Raw genomic sequence first — 20,506 nt, 5'->3', positions numbered from 1 at the left:
CACAATTCATGTTACGTTTCTGTAATTATGATCAATAATCTCAATCATAACCACCATCTGTATGTTTTTGGGGTTTTTTCACATACAGGCCATCGATTTCCTGAAGCCAGGTTTGTCAAAAATCACAGTGAATTGAAATAAATGATAAGATGCTGATGTGAGTTAGGGATAAGATGGACATGCCCAAGATCTGTTCTGATGAATTTTAGTTTATTTCTGAAAACTATCAGATGGAATTAGGCACCTCAAGCATGCCAAGCATTGTTTTTGAAACAAATTTCAAGCAGTTTAGTGCACACTGCATAGAACTAGGCCACATGTATGAGGTTCCAGTTAGATTGATTGAGTGTAGGCACCAAAGGTACCAAAGACAATGTCTAATTTGTTCAAACTGAGTCACATAAGGGTCACAAAGATGAGAGGTTCTGTAGGTTTCCTAAGGACATAGTCAAACACAACTTTTAAGGACTAACCTGTCTCTCTCTCCACACATTCCCTCACACCCAACCAACTCTCAGAAGCATCCACAATGAATGCAAAAAACTTAGCATGATTTGTTTATTTGCACAGAAAAGGAAGATTAACGAATAGACTAGCATCTTCTTCAAATTTTCTTTGTTTTGTAACCTACAAATTTAGTTTTCCACTGAATATGTCACCTAACCAATGAAGCTAGATATATATGTTACTAAAGTGATACTTTGCTCTGTCGGGACTGAACCTCAAACATTATATAGGCCGCAAAGCCAATGCAAAACCAAAATAAATGTTATACTGTAAATTTATAAACATTACTAAACAGCCTATGAAGCAGTAACTGGTTATGTTTCATTTACATTCAAAGCATTTCCCTGGCTTGAGCCCACAAAAGACAACAAAATGTGAGACAGATACTGATACATCATCTAGTTGGTATAACCATTCCGACTGCCCAGTTAATCATTCACATTACAAAAATTACCTATCATTTATAAAGCTCACAATCTATGCACAACTATTCCATCATACACTGCTTCTTACACCTTTCATGACTGACTCATTGAAACAGATGATGCTGGACAGGTGTATTGCAGCCATTTAAACCCTGCTACAGTTTGTGGAAAAAGTGACAAAAGTTTGGAAACCATGCTTGTCCAGCTGATGACAAATGTCAATTCAAATCAGAACTACTTCATTTGTTACCTGAAAGCATGAAAATAGATTAACAACAAAAATGAGAAGTTAAGCAGCACCCATACAATCAATAATTTTAATTTATCAACAAATAAATAAACCCCAAGTTTTCAAATTTATGCTGACATCTCTAAGAAACCACTTACCAAGTTTAAGCCATTTCGGCATCTTAGCTGAATCATTTGAGCTAGCAGCTCTTCTGGGTCCAGCCACCTCTGTTCTGTCATTCTGTGTGCTGTCTTCTTCACCACTGGCAGGACCCAAGGCAGTGGCTTGCATGCTTTTTGCTGATGAACTGGCAGACATACTCTCTATCCTCTTCTTGGCCAATCTGACAAAAAAAAAATTAAATCCTAGGTTCAGCCTGTCTTCAATACTGTTATATCATTCATCAGCACCATATACCATTCACAGAGCCACTATATTATTCAGGACAGCAATATGTCTCCTACAAGCTTGTGACACATTCTTTCTAAGCTGTTTTCATCTTGCAAAGCTGAATAGCATAGCTGTATGCCAATATAGATCTGCTGTTTGTGCATATTCAATATATCAGCAATTTTTAAAAATTAAGTCATGAGAAAGATAACAAGTATGTGAATGGTTTTTCACATATACTTGAACACTATAGTGAAGATACTATATTCTGGGAATAAGATGGCCTGAAAAGATCAACAGTAGCCTGTGGAAAAGAGCAAACCAGACCGCCACTGGCCAAGACAACAAAAAGCACAAATGGGGCTAGATAGGACACACCCTGCCAAACCAGCTGACACCATTTCCAAGCAGGCACTTACTGGAATCCTCAGAGGAAGAGAAGAGCTGGGAGACCAAAGAAGACTTGGTAAAGAACAGTAAAAAGGGAGGCAAAAGACATCAGAACCACATGGGCCAAAACCAGGTCCGCTTGCAAGGTGTTGTTGTGGCCCTATGCTCCTCGAGGAGTAACAAAAACTAATGTGTACACTTCCAGAAAAACAGAATAACTCTGCATAAGACCTGTATAAAAGCATAAAATTACGATGCCCAGTCCATAGAGAGCTTATTGATTATTTCTGCAAAATTTCAGCATTTTTTTTTAATACTTGAAAGTTTTTATGACAAACTTTGACATGTAAGGTCTCACTTTTTTACAGACAGCTCATCTGCATGCAGCTTCGGCACAATTCCTGATCGAACTGGTTCTGACAGCCAGTGATCTGAAACATTGCAGTTATTTACTTACAAATATGAAACTTTTTAGCTTTTCTGTGCACTCAGAGCCCCTCCTTCCATCTGCATACACATAAAAGAACAACAACGCATGTATGCATACACACATAAGCACAAATCTGATGCTTGACTCTAGTCTCAGGTAAAAGAGTGGGACGAGGACATTTTTCTGGAAACCACTAGTCAGTCAGTTTTCTAAACCAGACATAAGTGAAGAGAGTCTAAGTTAACTGAAATAAAGCATCAGATGCTAGATCATTCCCAAATTTTACCTTGTGACTGACTGGATCCAAAATAAACCACTGTTGCAGGGGCTAGGTCAGCCTAACGAGAAGACAAAAAAATATATGTAGAAGGCTGGTAGGCTGTTTGTTGTTTTGTTTTCACAGCCCCACCACTCAGCTATATGTATCTACAGTTATAATTAGAAGTCAGAAAGGTAATCCAAATGAACAAGATCCCTTTTTAGGAGACTTAACCAGTAATCACATTCACTTTGTTACACTAGAATGATGATGATATCATTATCCTCTTTAACTATTAAAGTGAATATCTTTTTTTTTGAAAAAAAGAAGGCTTTGCACTCACTTCCACTAATGATAGTGCCATATCAGACAGAATGCGTTTTGGAGGGGATGTATCTAAAGAAAAACAAAAATATGTAAAGTAACATTGAAACTAATATAATAATAATAAAACATTTTCATGTTACATGTTTATCCTGCTTGTTATTTATTGCAATATTTTAAGTTTCTTTTTGTATTCTACTGTGCTTTTTAAAATTATGAACAGTGATTCTAAAACAATGATTAACACTGAATGCTTTAGGCCAATGTTTGCTGCCATAATTACACAATAAATTTTTTCAACATTTAACTTTCTACCGGAACAATTACTAGATACTGCTAAGAAGTAAATCTCTGTCAAACAAAAAGAAAATTTGCCAATGTATGACAATTGTAAATAAGAATAAATCACACAGTGAGTTCTCAAGCTGTTACTGCTGAAAAATTCACATCAGCCATTTTTGTAATCTGCATACAGAATAAGCAATATATAAAATATTAGTGCCTATTCATTTTCAATGAGAAAATACACACAATTTTCAATACATACATAAGTAAAACTCATGGTTCGGGTCTTCCAGGTTTTCTTTGACAAACTTGTATAAAGCAAAAACTGAAATGTAAAATAAAAGACAGTGACCAAACAAAAGGTGATTTCTTTCTGCATCTAGAACAAGAATATCAAAATGGTAGTTATGTCATTAACAGATATTCCCACCCAAACCATAAGCTACTTCAAATCTATTCGTTGATTATTAAAAAAAATATATTGAGAAAGAGAGAAGAACTATAATACAAGAGTTACTTTATAAAGCTTGTATTTATAACCAGACCTGTTTCTCGTGGTCGAAAGCATCCCTGAAGGACAAGGCCATCAGTAAACTGGACTCGTAAGACAACAGAGTGGTAATGTTGATATCTTTGCTCCATTTCTGTTTGCCGCATTGATTCTGTCATAAGGGGACGGTCTGTCAAAGAGGAACTGTTGCAAAAAATTTGTGTCTAAATTTTCAATTTTAAAAATATTTATAAGTTTTCTTGAATTTAAACTCTCTGATCACGTTCACATACAAATAACTTATTATAGCATGTTCATGGTAAATTTTTCCATTTATTTTACACATAAAAATCTCTGAAATACATTCTAAAAAATCAACCTGTGTATTTATTTACAAAATGTTCCAAACTCTCTCTCCAATTTCAAACTTCACAAAACATGCAGAGATTTTATGAAGTTAAACTGACAAATAAGTACCTCTGCTTTCTGAACCACTAAAGAATGAATAGCATGCTTTACTATCTAACCCAATAATGTAAAAGATAAAAAGTAGCTTACATTATGAAAATTAAAGAAACCTACTCATTTAACCACACACTTTCTCTGACATGTATAACTATGAAACTGCATATTCTCATGATATAATCTATGCTTTGTATGAAACTAGAAACATTTAGCAGTTGAATGATTTAACATCTTAACCTTAAGAATTAATAAAGCCAACTAATTATACAACATAAAACGCCAAAAAATCCTTACACTTGTTTTTGCAAATCTCTCATAAGGCTTTTTAAATCTGCTTCTGTTATTTCAAAGAAGTCATCTCCAACATCTGTCAGTTTAAAACATTTATCTTCAATCAGATGTTAATTTAAATGAGAATAACAAATAAAAGTATAAATTTTTAAAATACTAATAACCAATTATTTCAAGCCTAATATCACATAGTTCATTTGCTTTTAGTTAAGAGAATCCAAAAATCCTATAGTGAATTAAGCTTGAAAGCGACTAAAATGAATACTATTCAAAGGGAACCGCCATAAACTGTAGTAATGTGTCAACGTTGTATCACACTTTTTGATTAACATTTCTGTAGCTTGTAACAACCCACACTGCTTACTTTATGTCTTCTTTCTTCCCCCTCCATCCGTTCAAGAATACATACAGAAAATGTGATACAGAGTGTTCTGCCAACAACACCTCAAGCATTTAACAAGTTAAACATTTTTACCTACAGTTGATAAACAAGCTAAACTTCTTTTTTTTTCTTTATTTTTTACCTTGTGGTATTGTCTTTGAACTTCTTTCTTCGTTACTGTCAAATACAACTGCCTCTCTCTCACATGGCTGATAAAAAAAGTTTTGGTATTTTAAAAAAGTGATAACATTGCATATATCTTTACAAGTTCACTTTCATGTATACACCACACAGGGAAAAATACACTGAACATACTACACACTTTTAAATGTACTTAACCAAATCTTGTTCTTTACTAATGACAAATGATGTGATGACTAAGAAAGTGTATACATATATATATCACAGTTTTAAAAAAGTGTTAAATTGCAGACTAATCTCTAGGAACAAATTTATCTTTTTTATGTATTATCATGTTGTTTACCTCCATGGATAACATAAATATGGAGGATCTGTACAAGCTTATGCTTAAAAAAATAAAACACAAAAGTGTTATACATTGATCTGTTGATGTGTGTTTGTATTCTTATGAACTACGTTGGTGTTTAACTATCATATGCTCAATTTTAAACTTACTTTGAATTCTTCAACTTTGACTTCACTACAACAGACAGAAAAGCAGATGATTATTTATAAATTGCACTGAAATTTAATGAAATCTGGTAGTAGCAGGATACTGACAATCAGTTATGCCAGAAGCTTATGTACCATCTCTTCATTCTGTGTACTGCTGTTGTTATCAGGTTTGAGTCTCAAGACATTTTATGCATGGTAGTCATACCAGTAAGTCATTAAAATTTTGTACTCATGTAAGAGGTTTTAAAATATGTTAATACTAGGTGCAATCTTTACATATTCTGAAAGGCAGTTCCAGAGACATGCTACCCTGTGACAAAAATACATTTCTGTGAATGTTAGTATGACTGCACAGTACATAAATTTTGTTGAGTGTTTCTTATTCTAAATGTCTGGTTAAACTTGATGAATTCATATCAACACTACTGAGCTGGTGAATTTTAACTTTGTCATCCCCTCTGATGAGTCTTTAGGGAAGCTGCAAGTCATTCTTTATGTGGTAAAGGTCGTCGTTAGGGAGTGAGGTGTTAAGAGATCTTTACATGAGGGCAGAGTCCACCTTCTCTCCCTCGCTGCCTTACCTTCCCCAACTCTCTTTGGAGTCAGGTACCCATTACCGCCAGCTGGGTTGACCAGGAGGAACTGGGTTGTGCTATACGGGTATTGAACCTGTGTGCCACTGAGTTCAGATGCCCACACTCTAACCACTAAGCCATCAAAAGTTACCCCTATGTCTTGTTAGAAACTGTTCTGGTAAATGGTAAATAGTAACCTGCACACCCTTGGATGTACTTGTTATGTGATAATTCTGGGATGCTGAGGTTGTTCTGCAAATTTTTGTATATCCTAGTGTCATCTACAGATAATTTACAAGTACTAATGACTACATCTACAAGATTATTAATAAATGATGACCTTACTATGTAAAATCCCCCTTATTCAACAATTTTCACAATATTTCCTTTTTATGCTGTTGACATGTTAATCCTGTATTTAGATTAAAAGTGAGCTGACAGAACATGTTCAAATTGCACAGTATTTTCCAAAAATGGGCTGGGCTGAAAAACAAATTGATGAGTGCTTGCCAACAAGAAACTGACGATCAATATTCACAGAGCAAGTGATTTGATTAACATTTCCTCAATAAAAAGTAATCTGGACATTTTAAAACAGCTTTGCAGCCTTAAAGCTAGGTACACAGCAGCAAGAATTAATCTGGTTTAAAGATCAATCAGGAAGAACATTATTTTTTCTTTCATGGAAATTGCCGTGAAGAGAGTTTAACGACACTAATGGGTAACAATGAAAATAGAGCCAAAGAACTTTATTACCTGCAAGATGCGCATGCTCACCTTAGTTCATTGTGGTATAAATCCCTTCCTTTAGTTTCTTCTGGAAACTGGAAGAAAAAAACATACTCAACATATAACCAATGATATTTTCAAGATTACATACTTTAATCCCAGATGGTATGCTTCAAGCAGCTTGTCAAACACAGAGAACAACAGCACAATTAGTTTTTGCTAAATTGAGAAACATTCATTGGCAACTGCAGGAACAACTCAAGCATCAAATGTAATGAGACAACCCAAGACAGCAACAGTTCTCAACAACTTACAGACTAGCAAATAAAAACTTGTCTGCTATTATACTACAGTACTGACATTTTATTAATTCTAAATAGTTGTTTCACCACTTTCTTAATTCTTTATTAAAGTATATATATATAAGAGGATTCATGTAAAATTGAGAAAAGGTTTAAATTACAGTGTCCTCTTTAAGGGACGAACATTAAAGGACACAGTGAAAATTGGTGTGTAATTAATGAAGAACATTTTTTAGTTTCTTAGTTAACATGTGTCTGTACGTGCTCTCTCTCTCACCCCTCCTCCCTTAAATAGAATATATGGACATTTGTAGCCAGTGCAGCAGAGTGGATGATACCTTAAAATCAGCAAATGACTGTCGTGGAGCTTGCTGTTTTTTAGCATTTTTAGGTTTTGACATTTCCTGCTGTTTCTGCTGACTAAACAATGCTGGCATGACCTGCTGTGCAAGCTGCTGGGCAGTCTGCACAAGAGAACCACTGCTATTACTGTGTCAGTTATCAACATTTATTAATACCTTTCTGTCCCATTGAATCTTTAAGACACTTTGACAGTGAATATGAACAGGAAAGTAATATCTGGCTTTTTGACATTTTTGTTAAATATTAAAAGAACCATCAAATCCAAATCTTTCAGCCCCTAACCATAAAGCTCAATGTCTACACCTGCATAACCTTCCTGTTGCATGAAAACATGTCCCTGTCCAATCTGCAGCTGCTTTGCAGAAAATACATACCGAAAGTGAGAAAGAAAATGGCAGCATGAGACAGGTTCTGCCTTCAACATGCCATGTGTAAGATATGGTGAGCTATTTATGTTAGCTGCCCTTGCATCCACTAGGCTAAGGTACCTTTTGCTCTTTTTCAAAACAACATTCCAAATGAAAAATGTCTTTTTTCTCACCTGTTGCTCTTCAGGAGACAGGTCATAGAAATCATCAGGAGTGATAATTTCCAGGCCTGGTATGTTCATTCTTCTAATTTGTTCAAGAGAACTTTGCCCTTCGTTGTGGTTACTCCTGGTTTGTTCATCAGCCAAAGCACCCATATGCTGTGTGGCATTAACGTCATTTTGGGTAGACCTCTCTAGATGACTTTCCTGACCTGCTGTCTCCTGAATGTCCATTGATTCTCGTCTGTCATCAACTTCACTTCCCAGTCCTGGAGACTCCACCTTCTCGTTATCAGAATTAAACTGAAGAGAAGTGACAGCTTCTATTTCCGGATCCTCTGCATCTGATTTCTGTGCCATGGCTTCCAATGTATTCTGTTTTGCTTTCTCTTTTTCCATCTGACTTATGACATTGGCAAGGGTAGTGTCATCCACTGGGCGATGCACCAGCCTGAATAATGCATAAATCAACTCTCTGAGGTTTTTCCTATGGCAGATAACTAGTAATATTATACAAAATATAACAAGTAAATAAGTCAAAATGGTGTGTTAGCTTTAAAGAATAGAAAAGAACAAAAATGACAAGAGGACATGGCTGTCATCGCATAGAATTGCAGGCACTTTTGAAAATGTCTGACAGTTATACAGAGTCTGAAGGTCACGATGGGCTGTCTTTGGAGCAGGTTATACAACACACTCTGCTCCTGTCCTAAAACTGTTGTAAAAAACAAATGACTGAGAAGAACAGCCCACTCACTCTCTATATAAAACTTTTAAAATAGCTGATCAAATCCCTGGGAGACTGAGGAAGACTTTCAGTGTTCTGAAGAAGGAAGAGGCCCTTTTGAACTTTCTTCTCGATAGCCTGAGTGTTGGTATCCCAGCAAAAACTCCTGTTAAAGATAGTACCTAGGTACTTAAGTTTGTTGACAATTTCCACCTCCTCATCATGGACAGTCATGCAACATAGTGAAGAATTATGACAGAAATTAAAGACAATCTTGCCTCACTCCAGTCCTCACTGTGAAGGGGTTAGTCAACTTCCCAATGTGGATCACCTGTCATGTCGAGTCTTCATATAGCTGCTGAATGATGGCAATGAACTTTGGTGGAAATATGTAGTTTTTCCTTCCTTACAGAATTCTTGTAATTTCCTATAGTCTCTTTGGGTTATTTTGCCCAGCTACTTAATCTGACTCTTCTGCCATCCTGTGTGGGAACTGTCTCTTGCACTCTTCTTCACTTCTTGATTCATCTCCCAGTGCTTTGCTCTGAGCTCTTCTTTTTCCTGCTGGTCTTGATACGGGCTGATCTTCTGCTTCAGCTCTTTCCTTTCCTCTATCTTTTGCCAGGTCCCTTAAGTTAGCCATTCCTTGTTGTTTCTCTTTCTTTCCCAGAACATATGTGCAGGCAATCTTTCATGTCTCCTGTAATCCTGTCCAGCGGTTGGCCACTGTTTCTTCAAGGAGCCCTCCAGCACCGCAAACTTGTTTTTAACTTTGCAGTTGAACTCTTCTTGCTTTCTGTGGTCTCTAAGAAACTGCATGTTGAATGTGTGGTGTGGTCTGTCTGAAGTCACAGAAGGACCTCAGCTTTATCTTCATGGTTGCCACAAACAGGGTTATCTGTGGCTGCACTGCACCATGCCTTACCCCAACATCCAGCAGACTCCTTTCTAAACTGTCGATTAATGGTGATGTGTTCAATCTGGTTTTCTGTATGTCCATCTGGTGAAGTCTAGGTGGTCTTGTGAATGGTTTTGTGTAGAAAGACTGTGCCTCTGATGAAGGTCAATGAACAAGCAGAGGTCTGTGAACAGCTCACCATTCTCATTGCAGTTGCCCACATGTCCTTTGTCTGTATTGTCATTTCCAACTCTGGCATTCATGTTACCCATTACAATCTTCAGGTCTCGTTTCGGAGTACGATCAACCAGTCATCAGTACTGCTACTCCTTCTGTGGTCATGTGCAACAACAATAAAAGTTATTAATGTCAATTATTTTGATAGAAAAATACAAATCCTAAAGGGATGTCCTTGCGGCCCTATGCCCCACTGGGGGTGATTAGGAACAAGAAGAAGAAAGGGATGTCCTGAAACTTAAAGTCTGTGAGTGAATGGCCCTTATATTGAAGGCCAATCTCCATTCAAAATAAGCTAACAATTAGAGTAAAATCATCAACATAAATATTACCCTTACCTAATGATAGCTTTCCCGGAGGTTAAAGCCAATTTTTTCAAAGTAACATTTCGAAGTGCATCCTCCCCTATCACCTAAAACAAACAAAAAGGATTCTTTGTTATATTTATATTTAATGCCAAAAGAACTTTTGTGATCTGTTTCTTGAACAGCAGATGAAGTGAAGTGCTTGTTGACTAGTATTTTAATAAGACACTTGCACCGTGTTCCTTACAATAGACATACACAGTTGATACAGATATATGTAGATCAATCAGAATATCTACAATAAAAGCATTATTCTTTACAAAATTTTAGCTGTCCTTTCTAGTTTAAAATAGTCATGTGTCATACCCAGAAGTGAATCCAACATATGACAATCACACGAAGGATTATGAGGTCTGGATTAATATGGCTAAAACACAGAAGCTAATGCACTTTCAGTATATCATAATATAGAAACAGAACAAAAACAGAAAATATAATGCTTATTTATGAAGTGGCTTCCCAGCCAGCAACAGCAGGTTCAAGATGCTTTACATACATGGTGCTGCACAAGCATACACATTCAGCAGGTGTATCTTACAATTTAATCACCATCATGCAAATTACAACTCTCTCTTTCTTCTCCACACACAAGTGAGTGCATGCACACACATAGGGTGGAGGAAATCAAATTATCTAAAGAAAACCACCAACAGTCAGTCCTGTAAACAGGTGTCACATACAGAGAGGTATGTCAGAGCCAAGATACAACCTTAGGACATCCAAATCTCATTGTCATGGTGATGGATGCTTTAGTGAGAATGTCAGCCGTAACAACCCCCCCCCACACACACACACCCCCTTTAAAAATGCAAATAGAAAGATCCTGCAAATATGAAATGAAAAATAAAACAGATAGACCTCACCTCTTCTCTCATGTAGATGCACACTGGATGCACAGGAGGTGTTTTGCTTGTGTCAGTTTTGGTCAGGTGACCTTTGTAAGCCCTGAATGGGAAAAAGATCCATTCGCTAAATTTCTCAGAAAATTTTTTTCCACCAAATGAATTTGAAACTGGAGAATTTATAACAATTAAATGTAAATGATAGCTGGCTGGCTGATACTAGCAAGATACTTTGAAATTATGAGAAATATAAGTTTATGGAAAATCTGGACCTTAAACAACCTCATAAAATAAGGCAAGCTCTAAGAAACAAATGAACAATACTTAGCACCTTCCAATGTTTGTTCTCTTTGATAACCCTCCCTGCTTTAAAAATGACTCACCATTATAAAATATTTAGTAAGCAAAATCAAAATATCTCTAAAAAAAGAAAATCCAACAAATTAAAAGACAGCAAATTCTGCAAAATACATGTAGAACATGCTAGAAATAAGACTACATGACTAGGCATTTAAACCTAGTTGTATTGTAAGGACCACTGATAACATGTATAGAAATGCAGAATCAAAAGCATTCCAGTCTCTTGCAAAATGAAAAATAATGAAATATTGCCAGCTTTGAAAATAAATGAAAAAATGATACACACCCATTATCCTGGGACTCCCAGTAGTTGAGAATATCCCACAGAGATGTTGATGGGTAAAATGAGTTTTGTAGGCGATCACCATTTTCAAGATGGAGTGCAATGGTAACTTCTGTCTCAGATTGAGAACGAGGCTTTGTAGCTTTTGAAAGTTCAAGCTTGGCATTGTTAGGTAGATTGGAAAAGCGAAAGGTTGAAGACAAATCAACTGTTGTTCGTCCATGACTGAAAAAAGTACAAAGAAATTTTTATGTGTAATATACTTCAATAAATGTTTACATCAAATGTACAATTTATAAATGAACATTAGCATTTATCTTTTATTTTAGATGAATAGCTGTATCCACAGAAAAAGTCTAATGACTGCCATTCATAAAAAGAAGCAAATCTTATAAAAGAAGATGATATGAAAATATAATTTAAACATCTTTTTCAAATGACAATGGCCACTGATAAAATTTAAATATAATTTAAATTAATTTCTCAAAGGACAGTGGCTATTCATTGTATTTACAAATTGGCATTGAAAACTACTGTTTTTTTTCATGAGTGCCATGACTCATATATAAATAAAGCACTGCACAATTCTTAATTTTGCCACCCCAATGATGAGGAAGAATTCGCCACTGCTAAGTCAGACATATAATGGCTAATTGAGCTGATGCATACACATAATTCAACACTTCCAGTAGCTTTTATTTTTTTTTTTGCACTAGTTGAAAGAAATCATCACAAAATTTAAGTACACAGAAATAGACTTCGCCATTTATGTTACACGATAACTTTATAATCATATTATATGCGATCAACAGGAAACTCATTAAGAAAACAAATCAACCTCAATTAAGACTTAAGAAAAATTTATTTTGCCATAACTTAATAAAACTGCTGCTTTATCTATAATTTAAGATATAGCATTGATATAACTACAAATTTCTTACATAAGATTATATTCATCTGTAGGAAGAAATCCTTGTTTCGAGCATACTTCCTCAAGAACCTGAAAACGAATATTATGATTATTGTCAACGTAGCAGCAACAATGCGTAGTTGACTATGCGAAAGTGATTATTTTTATTGCTTATTGCGGGAAGCCTCTTACACAAACTGAGATACAAACTGAAATGGAACAACAGTTGTTCCGCATGAAGATACAAGGTATAAAATTCAAAGATACCTGCAAAAGCTTTGTATTTGGAGTCACTTTAACAGTTTGACGATGACCATTTGGGCACAAAACCTGCACGGAAGTTGCCATACTTGTTTACGTGAAGGGATATTACTAACGAAGAACTTCGAAAGAGTTATCTCTCAATGAGCTTGAGATGTTATCTTCTAACTGACTGGATAGACTTTTCGTTGTGACCAATCATCATTTGTGTTACAGATTATCGCATCCTCAGGGAGATGGTACACAATCAGCAGCGGCAAAGAATGAAGTCGTTAACTAAATATCTGGTTTGATTTCATTTTTGGTATCTCTGAGTATCTGTGTGAGATCCCAGCTATAATTGTTGAATGCAGACCAAGTGAAAGTCATTCGAAGGTGGGAACTGCACTATTCAATGTCAGTTTTGTAATTTTTCGAGCAGAAGGTTTGAAACATGCGTAGACACATCGACTTGAATTTTTAACAATGAGTATTGTTCACGTTCTGGTGTATTTATGTGTTGTTCGTTTAAAAAAAATCCAGAATAAGATTAATAATTGTTTACTTTATTTCGTTATTCTTTTAAATACTTGGTTATCTGTGAAATAGGTAACAAATGTGATGTTACAGGATAAACAAACCGAAATTAACCAAAGTACATCACCTCTGCCCACATAGTTAGATAAAATGCTTTGAAAGAAATCGGTCTTCATTTGTTAATGGTATTGAAATGAGTCATATGTGACTCGTCAAAATGTATAAATCTGATCAGGACTAAAATAGTCGATATGAATAAATTAATCTAGGTAATCTAGGAATTTCCTTAGTAGATTAATGAAGTTGCATTGATTAACTGATTAGTTAACCAATATGAAGTATGTTATTCCAAGAGATAAGATCCGGGTGTGTGTGCATGCGCACGCATATGTGAATGTATGGAATATGCATATTATATCAGTATTAAAGAGACTGTACCTTTGTGGTTAGTGCACTATCACATACCTATAAGTTCAGGGCCAGGCCTGTTCTTAGCTTCCCAGGGCCTGAGGCATAGGGCGTGTGCAGGGCCTGAGACATGGGGCATGTGCGGGTTCTGAGGTGCCACAATTTTAATCAAAAGCGCAGGGCCCCTGATGACGATCAAATGTGTGGGGCCCTAGGCAGATGCCTTATCTGACTGCCCCTAAGCACGGCCCTGTTCAGAGATTATAATTATGAAGCGCATTTATCCAGCTGTTACCCTACCCAAGTAAGGTAGATCTGGTACCTGCAAGCACCAGCTAAAATTGTATTTATGGGCTCAGTGTAGGCTTATCCAAATCATTTTATTGAACCCACCCTCACCTCAAAATGCACGCACATATACACCTGTTAATTTTCTTCCAAGCAGGGTAAAGATGGCATAGTGATTAATTCAATGGGAGTGAACATAGAATTTTTATAGACAATAGACACACTGGACAGGTATAATTGGACAGAAGTAAATGCCTTTTACTTTTATTAAATTCATAATCTGAGAGTAGTAAACACAAAATTTATATTACAGCTCACATAATTACCTTCACTTTCTTCTCTATTCAGTTTTTATTTTATTTTAGAATGAAACTAAATATTTTTTGTCAATACTTGCTCAAGGAACATCATTTGGTCAAAGTGAATAAATTTTGCTTCCTGCAGATCAGCTTTTTCGATTTTAAATATTTCTCATTTTACTAAACCTATAGCTAAAATTTTGGCTAGGGTCTTTTCTTTGATCAAATAATGCATGCCCAGCTGCACCTTTTTTTCAGGAATTTCTACTATACTGGCTGATTAGGTTACCACCTACTCAATGGCTCATGAAGTATAAGTTAGTTACCTCAGTGAAAATAGAATCAGATTTATGAAGGAAGGGAAAAAAAGCAGCAGAGGGTTTGTCATAGATGTGCTGAACATTTAAAAGTTCCCTGTTGCTGTTAGTAAATGATTTGTCTGTTGAAATTTTACAGTAAAGAAAACTGACAAAGCTGAAAAAATAAACTATTCACGAATCACTCCATTAGTATTTATACTTTTGTGTTAATTTTAGAAATTTGTTCTACCAAAGGAATAATTTACTTATGCTGCACAGTCTAAAGAGTTGCAAAAAGTATTTTGTAAGTACTGTTTTTAAGATTTCCTGTTTTATCATCTGACACATTTCTGGATTTAGATGGATGACTTCAGTGGTCTTGAATATGCCCATGATTCACTTGTAGACAATGGTAAGTATTCATCAAAATATTTTGACAAATTATATATATATGGTTATGGAATCTGGTTCTATAAATATACAACATTTGTGTTTTGTCTTATGTTTGCATTTTCTCATTGTTTGGAATGTTTAAATTATATCACAATATTAACTTTATAATTTGAAAACTACTGTTTATTCCTATATAGTAATTGCACACTAAAGTGCACTGATTCATATCTCCTAACATGCACATGTCCATGTGTGGCTTTCTGCTTAATTGCATTCATGCTTGTTTGCAAGCTTTTTCAATCATTTATTAAGACAAATGTAAGACATTTTAATTTTGATAATGCTGTAATATGGAAGAGATAAAGAGACAAGTTCTTTTAAGGACCTCATTTATTATTATCATTGGGCTTCAGATGTTATCTCCAAAGCCAACAACCTTCTGAGTCAGTTTAACCTCCCAACGAAAGTAACTGAACTCCAGGACATCACCGCTGCCCTCTTTGTTGTCTTGTATGAAAGTCTTTTCAGTGACAGACTGCCAGGTAATGGCAACAACCATTTGGACACAATAAGAAGCATTCAGCATTAATTCTAAGTTTTGTGCAGTGACATATTATTGGGGGAAGGGAAGGGGTCAGAGCATGTGAGTGCAGGCAGGCAGTTTCTTATGTGTGGTATGAACTGAAGAGTTTTAGTTTAGTCATTGTTACTCCTTGAAGAGAGTTCTATGAAATGTTTGTTCTATTGATGATATTCAAATGTGAAGGATCTATTGTGTTTTCTGGGGAAGCTACAGAAAAATTCTTTTTACAAGGTCATTGAGTGTACTTGAAGTATCTTTGATGTGATAAGATAATATTAATATAAAAACTAGAATAATGTTATCTAAATATATATTTTTGTTTTCCTTTAAATAGGCATTGTAAGACAGCCTGTGACACGTGAAGATGAAATTCATAACTGCCAGATAGTGATTGATGTACTAGCTGCTGATGTCATTAAGGACAGTCTCTCACACATACGTGGTATTGATATTGTGGAAGGAAAGGTGCAGGCCATCAGCAATCTAATTGACATCTTTATTTTCCTCTTTGAGTATGTCATCAAGCAGATTGAGAGTGATGCACCCACAGACACTGAAGGTAGTAATATTGATTGACAACAAATGTTAATAAATATAAACTAATTTGGATTTTTTAAAGATTTCCCCTTACTATATCCTTCCATTCCCAGTGGGTTAGTTGTCAGTGTTGTCCATAGGATTGTTAATACCATGGGAATCCCATGGGAAACATCCCGTGTGATAGGATGGGATGGGACAGGCATAAACTGCCATGGGATGGGATGGGACGGGATAGAAAAATATGTCCCATGGACAACCCTGCAAATCTCCCTTTGGAGCATTCTGTTTGAGAGACTTTTCCATACTTGTCATTTTTAGCACTAGTAAGACCGGTCTTGACAGTGTGATAATCAGCTGGGTTGGTTTTGCTTCTCTCCTTCTGATATATATTCTCCTATGATTATGTCATCTGGTAATGTAAAAGAAGAAATAACATTTTTATTTTAAATTCTCTTTCTTTTGATACTTACCAGATGACATAATCCTGAAACCTGAAACTGACCTTTAAAGCACTTCATATGCTAGATAAGCGTTCACTCTTAGGGAGTCAGCTTTCAATGGTTAGGGAGCAGATGTTGCCTGTTATTTGCTATGGTTATGTCATCTGGTACATCTCATAGAAAATTTCAATACAATTGTTTTAAGAAAATGTTTTTGTGCATGTGTGTGAATTGTCCACAGATGATCAAGCAAAGGAAGAGGCACCATTGCAAGCACTTGATGTTCTATCAAAAGAGAATAGTGAGACTAAACACAATGATGGGAATGGGTAAGTCCTACAGTCCCTGTAATTTTTGTAAAAGTCAATTCAAAGTTAAGATTACTTTTTGTTGCCGTGATATAGCCTTAGTTGCTGGCACGGCGTTAAACACAAACATCAGCACCCTCGACTGAGACTGTTTACTGCCTATGTCAAGCCACTTGGTCCTATGATATGCCCCTCTGGCTTGCAATACCACGTGTATGCCAATGATACTCAGCTTCTAACTTTTTTTCCCAGCTTGCTAACTTTACAGACTGCTCACCATCACTCTGTAAACTCTTGATCTGTCAAACACTGGGCATCGATGAGCAAATTACAGCTTAATGAAAAAGGAAATGGTCATCAACTACCAAACATATGCTTAGATATCTATCTTTATCTACATCGCTTACTTTCTCTGGAGGCATCATTACTCTTTTCAGGAACCTTGGAGTAAAGTTTGACACATCATTGTCTTTCAAGTCTGCAAATCCATTTTATTGAACTGCATACGATCAGCCACATTAGACCTATCTGTTGCTTCCTCCAAGCAGCTTATGTTGCTGTTTGTATCACCTGGCTCAACTATCTGTTTGTTGATCTCCCTTGCTGCCTGCTCTACAAGCTCCAGAAAACTCAGAACAATGCTGCTTGCATTGTATTCTGTGAGCAGAAGGTTGATTATGTCACACCACTTCTGCATGATCTGGACTGGCTGCCAGTTTGGGCTAGCATAAAATTTAAGATTGCCGTACTTTGCTGTTGTGTTGTTCATGGCCTCATTCTAATCTGTCTGAGCTTGTAGGTCAGTTCATTCTTCCCAAGCCAGCTTTCTTGTCTCATATATCAGACTGGAGAGCTTCGGTTGTCACTTATTCACTTTCTCTGTCCCTAGTATTTGGAATGCTCTGCCTTTGTCTCTCAGCACATTGGGACATTACATGATTTCCAGTCTGGATTGAAAACCTATCTCTTTCGGAAATACCTACTTTAATCAGTCTATCCTGATTGTTCCTTTCTCCACCTTAGTCCTCTCTCTGCATTTTTTTCTGTTCCTGCAATAGTCACTGTGGATATGTGTGTGTATATATATATAGATATGTTTGCATGATTGTGATGCCTCTCTCTTTCAAAAGTCATCTTTACCTACTGCTTCTTTTCTCTTGTAAAGCACATTGAGCTTGTCTCTGTGTAGGGGGAATGCTATGTAAATCCTATTATGAGTGTATATATAATTATTGTAAATTGTGTCAGTGCAAAGGTCATAAAAAGTACAGATGATAACAGAGATGATAACAGCTGGTCCATATCTTCTGAGGTGGATGGTTCCAAGAAGACATCAGGATTTCGTGCGCAGGGTAAGCTCTACTTAAAAAAAAAAAAATATGTTTTCAAAATAGCTGACTATATATGTTTCCTTTCCTGTGAACAGCCACTGATTCCCATAATCATTGCATGTTTGCAATGCTTTTTTTTTTAAACAAATGCATTATTTTGTTCCTAATCAAAAACTTATCTCCATGAAATCAAATGGTGAAAGTAGTCTATACGTTTATATTGCAGGAAAAGAAAGAGGATACAGAACAACTGCTCCTGCCAAGGTGATTTATACAACAGCTCCCTCTCCCATTCACCCTGACGGTGCCAGTTCCTTGCTTGAACGTAAGCTGTTACTTTGTCCTTTGTCCTGTTCCTTTGTCCTTCTACAGTGCAGGTAGATGTCTGAGTAGGATTCATGCATTATTTTGCTAGAAACCCTATGTACTAAATCTATTACTTATGTAGGATAGAAATTGCAATCTTAGCTCTATGAACAGCATCTTTGATGTAAGGTATCTTCCTTCCAGAATATCATGGCACTGTTTGGTATTTGTTAACCTGTAGACATGTCCAGGCAACTGACAATGCACAACCAACTGATGTTCTAATGCTGGGTCAACTAACATTGCACAAATCAACTGATAATGTATGTTTGGGATGTGAAATTGAGCTGTCTTCTTTCATGTTATTTAATTTCTTTGCTGGCTCCTGTCCTGAATATTTCTTTGAACTTCTTTTCACCTAAGTCTCAACCAGACAACTACGCTCTTCATTTGACTGTCTCCAGACTATTCCTGTCACCAGGACAACAATATATGGTCACAGGATTTTTAGTTACTATGCAGCGAAACAATGGAACTCTCTTTCAATACCTGCCACCTACCAACAATTAAATCCTTTAAATTTGCACTAAAAGCGTACATGTTAAGCATTATTCCTAATAATAATCCATACAGTGTTAGTCCTTGTTCACACCCTTCCACCCTTTTCTGCTTATTGCACCTTCCCTAATACTATTTTGCGACCCTATGCTCCTCAGAGGAGCTACAAGGAATAAACTATTACTATTTCTTTGCAAAATCATGATACTCTCAGTCCTTGTTATTTGGTTCTTCTTTGCCTTTTCTGTATTAGTCTTTTATTCATGATCAGTACTGTTTTTTATCCTTCCATTGTTCATATCGTTTGATCTTCTGTCCCTCGTGAGTTGTCCATGTCTCATTTTTGTTCTTAAGTGCTGCAAGCATGCTCTTTACAAGTGTGAGTATGCACAATACAAATATTTCCCTTATTATTATTTCACATCTACTGGATTAATCTGTGGGTCATCTAACTTACACAATTAAAAGAAAATGTTTGGGATATGGCATTGAACTATATTTTTTCATTTGACATCTGTTGGATTTATCTAAGTATAACTACTGCCTTTTGACATCATAAATGGTCCATGAAATACCAGCGGAAATCACAATTTTTACACAGATTCAATAGCTTTAGAGGTGGATATCTCATCACAGGAACTCATCTTCTTTGTGTTAAGGCTTACACTAATCCTGGGTTGACTTTGCTGTAAAATATTCCTAGGCTGTGTTGTAGAGATAATAATGATATAAGCCTCTTTTATAGAATCGCAAAAAGAATTTTTAATGTGGCTGCAGGTTACTGTGGTTGTTTAAGGAGGCAAGGCTAGATGAAGAAACATGTGAAAAATTCACATTAACTGATGTTTCTATGGTCATGCAGAAGAAACAATCAATTCAACACAAGAGTTGATTCAGGAGGGTGAGAAGGTACAGCTAAATCTTCAGAAGAATCAGCAACCTGAAGTTAAGGTCAGAGCAGTAGTCTCCTCTTTTTTTAATTTATCTTCCATAAAAATATTGCTGATGCTGAACCTGAAACTTGTGGTCGACCAGACTGTTGCAGTTTATGCAGCTTCTATTCAGTTTACTCAGTTTTAGTTGATGTGTTCAGGTGACTTGGGAAGACCCCAGGAAGGATGGTGTTGCAGATGGACAGTTTGATTTCATTGGACGTAGACCAGCATGTTTCAACTCAGGTGGGCAGCCCAATAAATGTCATGTTCCAAGATCAAACTCCAGGAACCATGGTAGCCGCCATTACACGTTCACACATCATCTCATTTACCATTACCCACAAGATATTATGGCTTCTTCCATCACAGGTTTGGGTTGGTAGGATCTGGCTTCTCTTGATCATGCACAGTGTTGACA

The 20,506-nt window shown here is 36.2% G+C and overlaps 2 protein-coding genes across 6 annotated transcripts in view; one reads left to right on the top strand and one right to left on the bottom strand.

Moving 5' to 3' along the window:
- Window positions 1–541: 541 nt before the first annotated feature.
- Window positions 542–13,017, bottom strand: LOC112563763 (tether containing UBX domain for GLUT4-like). Its single transcript, XM_025238072.1, has 18 exons — window positions 12,891–13,017; window positions 12,655–12,713; window positions 11,717–11,938; window positions 11,092–11,173; window positions 10,202–10,275; window positions 8,014–8,452; window positions 7,448–7,573; window positions 6,856–6,902; window positions 5,504–5,528; window positions 5,010–5,076; window positions 4,489–4,561; window positions 3,785–3,933; window positions 3,502–3,564; window positions 2,974–3,026; window positions 2,658–2,709; window positions 2,300–2,372; window positions 1,320–1,504; window positions 542–1,182 (listed from the first exon to the last, which is right to left on the bottom strand). Exons 1-18 carry the CDS (start codon window positions 12,969–12,971, stop codon window positions 1,172–1,174), a joined length of 1,881 nt encoding a protein of 626 aa, XP_025093857.1. The 5' UTR covers window positions 12,972–13,017; the 3' UTR covers window positions 542–1,171.
- Window positions 13,018–13,107: 90 nt separating this feature from the next.
- The window catches only part of LOC112563740 (centrosomal protein of 95 kDa-like), a 30,259-nt gene continuing 22,860 nt past the window's right edge, over window positions 13,108–20,506 (top strand). For 3 of the 5 annotated variants that reach the window (XM_025238041.1, XM_025238034.1, XM_025238024.1), the window contains exons 1-9: window positions 13,108–13,259; window positions 15,055–15,106; window positions 15,501–15,629; window positions 16,005–16,229; window positions 16,892–16,979; window positions 18,207–18,310; window positions 18,516–18,614; window positions 20,016–20,104; window positions 20,247–20,457. In XM_025238041.1, coding sequence (XP_025093826.1) covers window positions 15,055–15,106; window positions 15,501–15,629; window positions 16,005–16,229; window positions 16,892–16,979; window positions 18,207–18,310; window positions 18,516–18,614; window positions 20,016–20,104; window positions 20,247–20,457 — 997 coding nt within the window. In that variant the 5' untranslated portion in view covers window positions 13,108–13,259. The remainder of the gene's footprint in view (window positions 13,260–15,054; window positions 15,107–15,500; window positions 15,630–16,004; window positions 16,230–16,891; window positions 16,980–18,206; window positions 18,311–18,515; window positions 18,615–20,015; window positions 20,105–20,246; window positions 20,458–20,506) is intronic. The other 2 variants (XM_025238059.1, XM_025238049.1) reach the window with 1 other exon arrangement.

This window comes from Pomacea canaliculata, linkage group LG1 (genome assembly GCF_003073045.1).
Source record: "Pomacea canaliculata isolate SZHN2017 linkage group LG1, ASM307304v1, whole genome shotgun sequence".
Lineage (NCBI taxonomy): Eukaryota > Metazoa > Mollusca > Gastropoda > Architaenioglossa > Ampullariidae > Pomacea > Pomacea canaliculata.
Note: the sequence above shows the minus strand (reverse complement) of the source record. Positions and strands in the feature narration are given on the sequence as shown.

Bases quoted from the DNA above. Each gene is read 5' to 3' on its own strand.
- LOC112563763 (XM_025238072.1), bottom strand. From the start codon at position 12,971: ATGGCAACTTCCGTGCAGGTTTTGTGCCCAAATGGTCATCGTCAAACT. The intron at 2,373-2,657 runs GTAAAATTTGGG...GCAATGTTTCAG, and splicing joins TGGATCCAGTCAGTCACAAG to ATCACTGGCTGTCAGAACCA. The intron at 1,505-2,299 runs GTGAGACCTTAC...TTTTTTTGTCAG, and splicing joins GATGAGCTGTCTGTAAAAAA to ATTGGCCAAGAAGAGGATAG.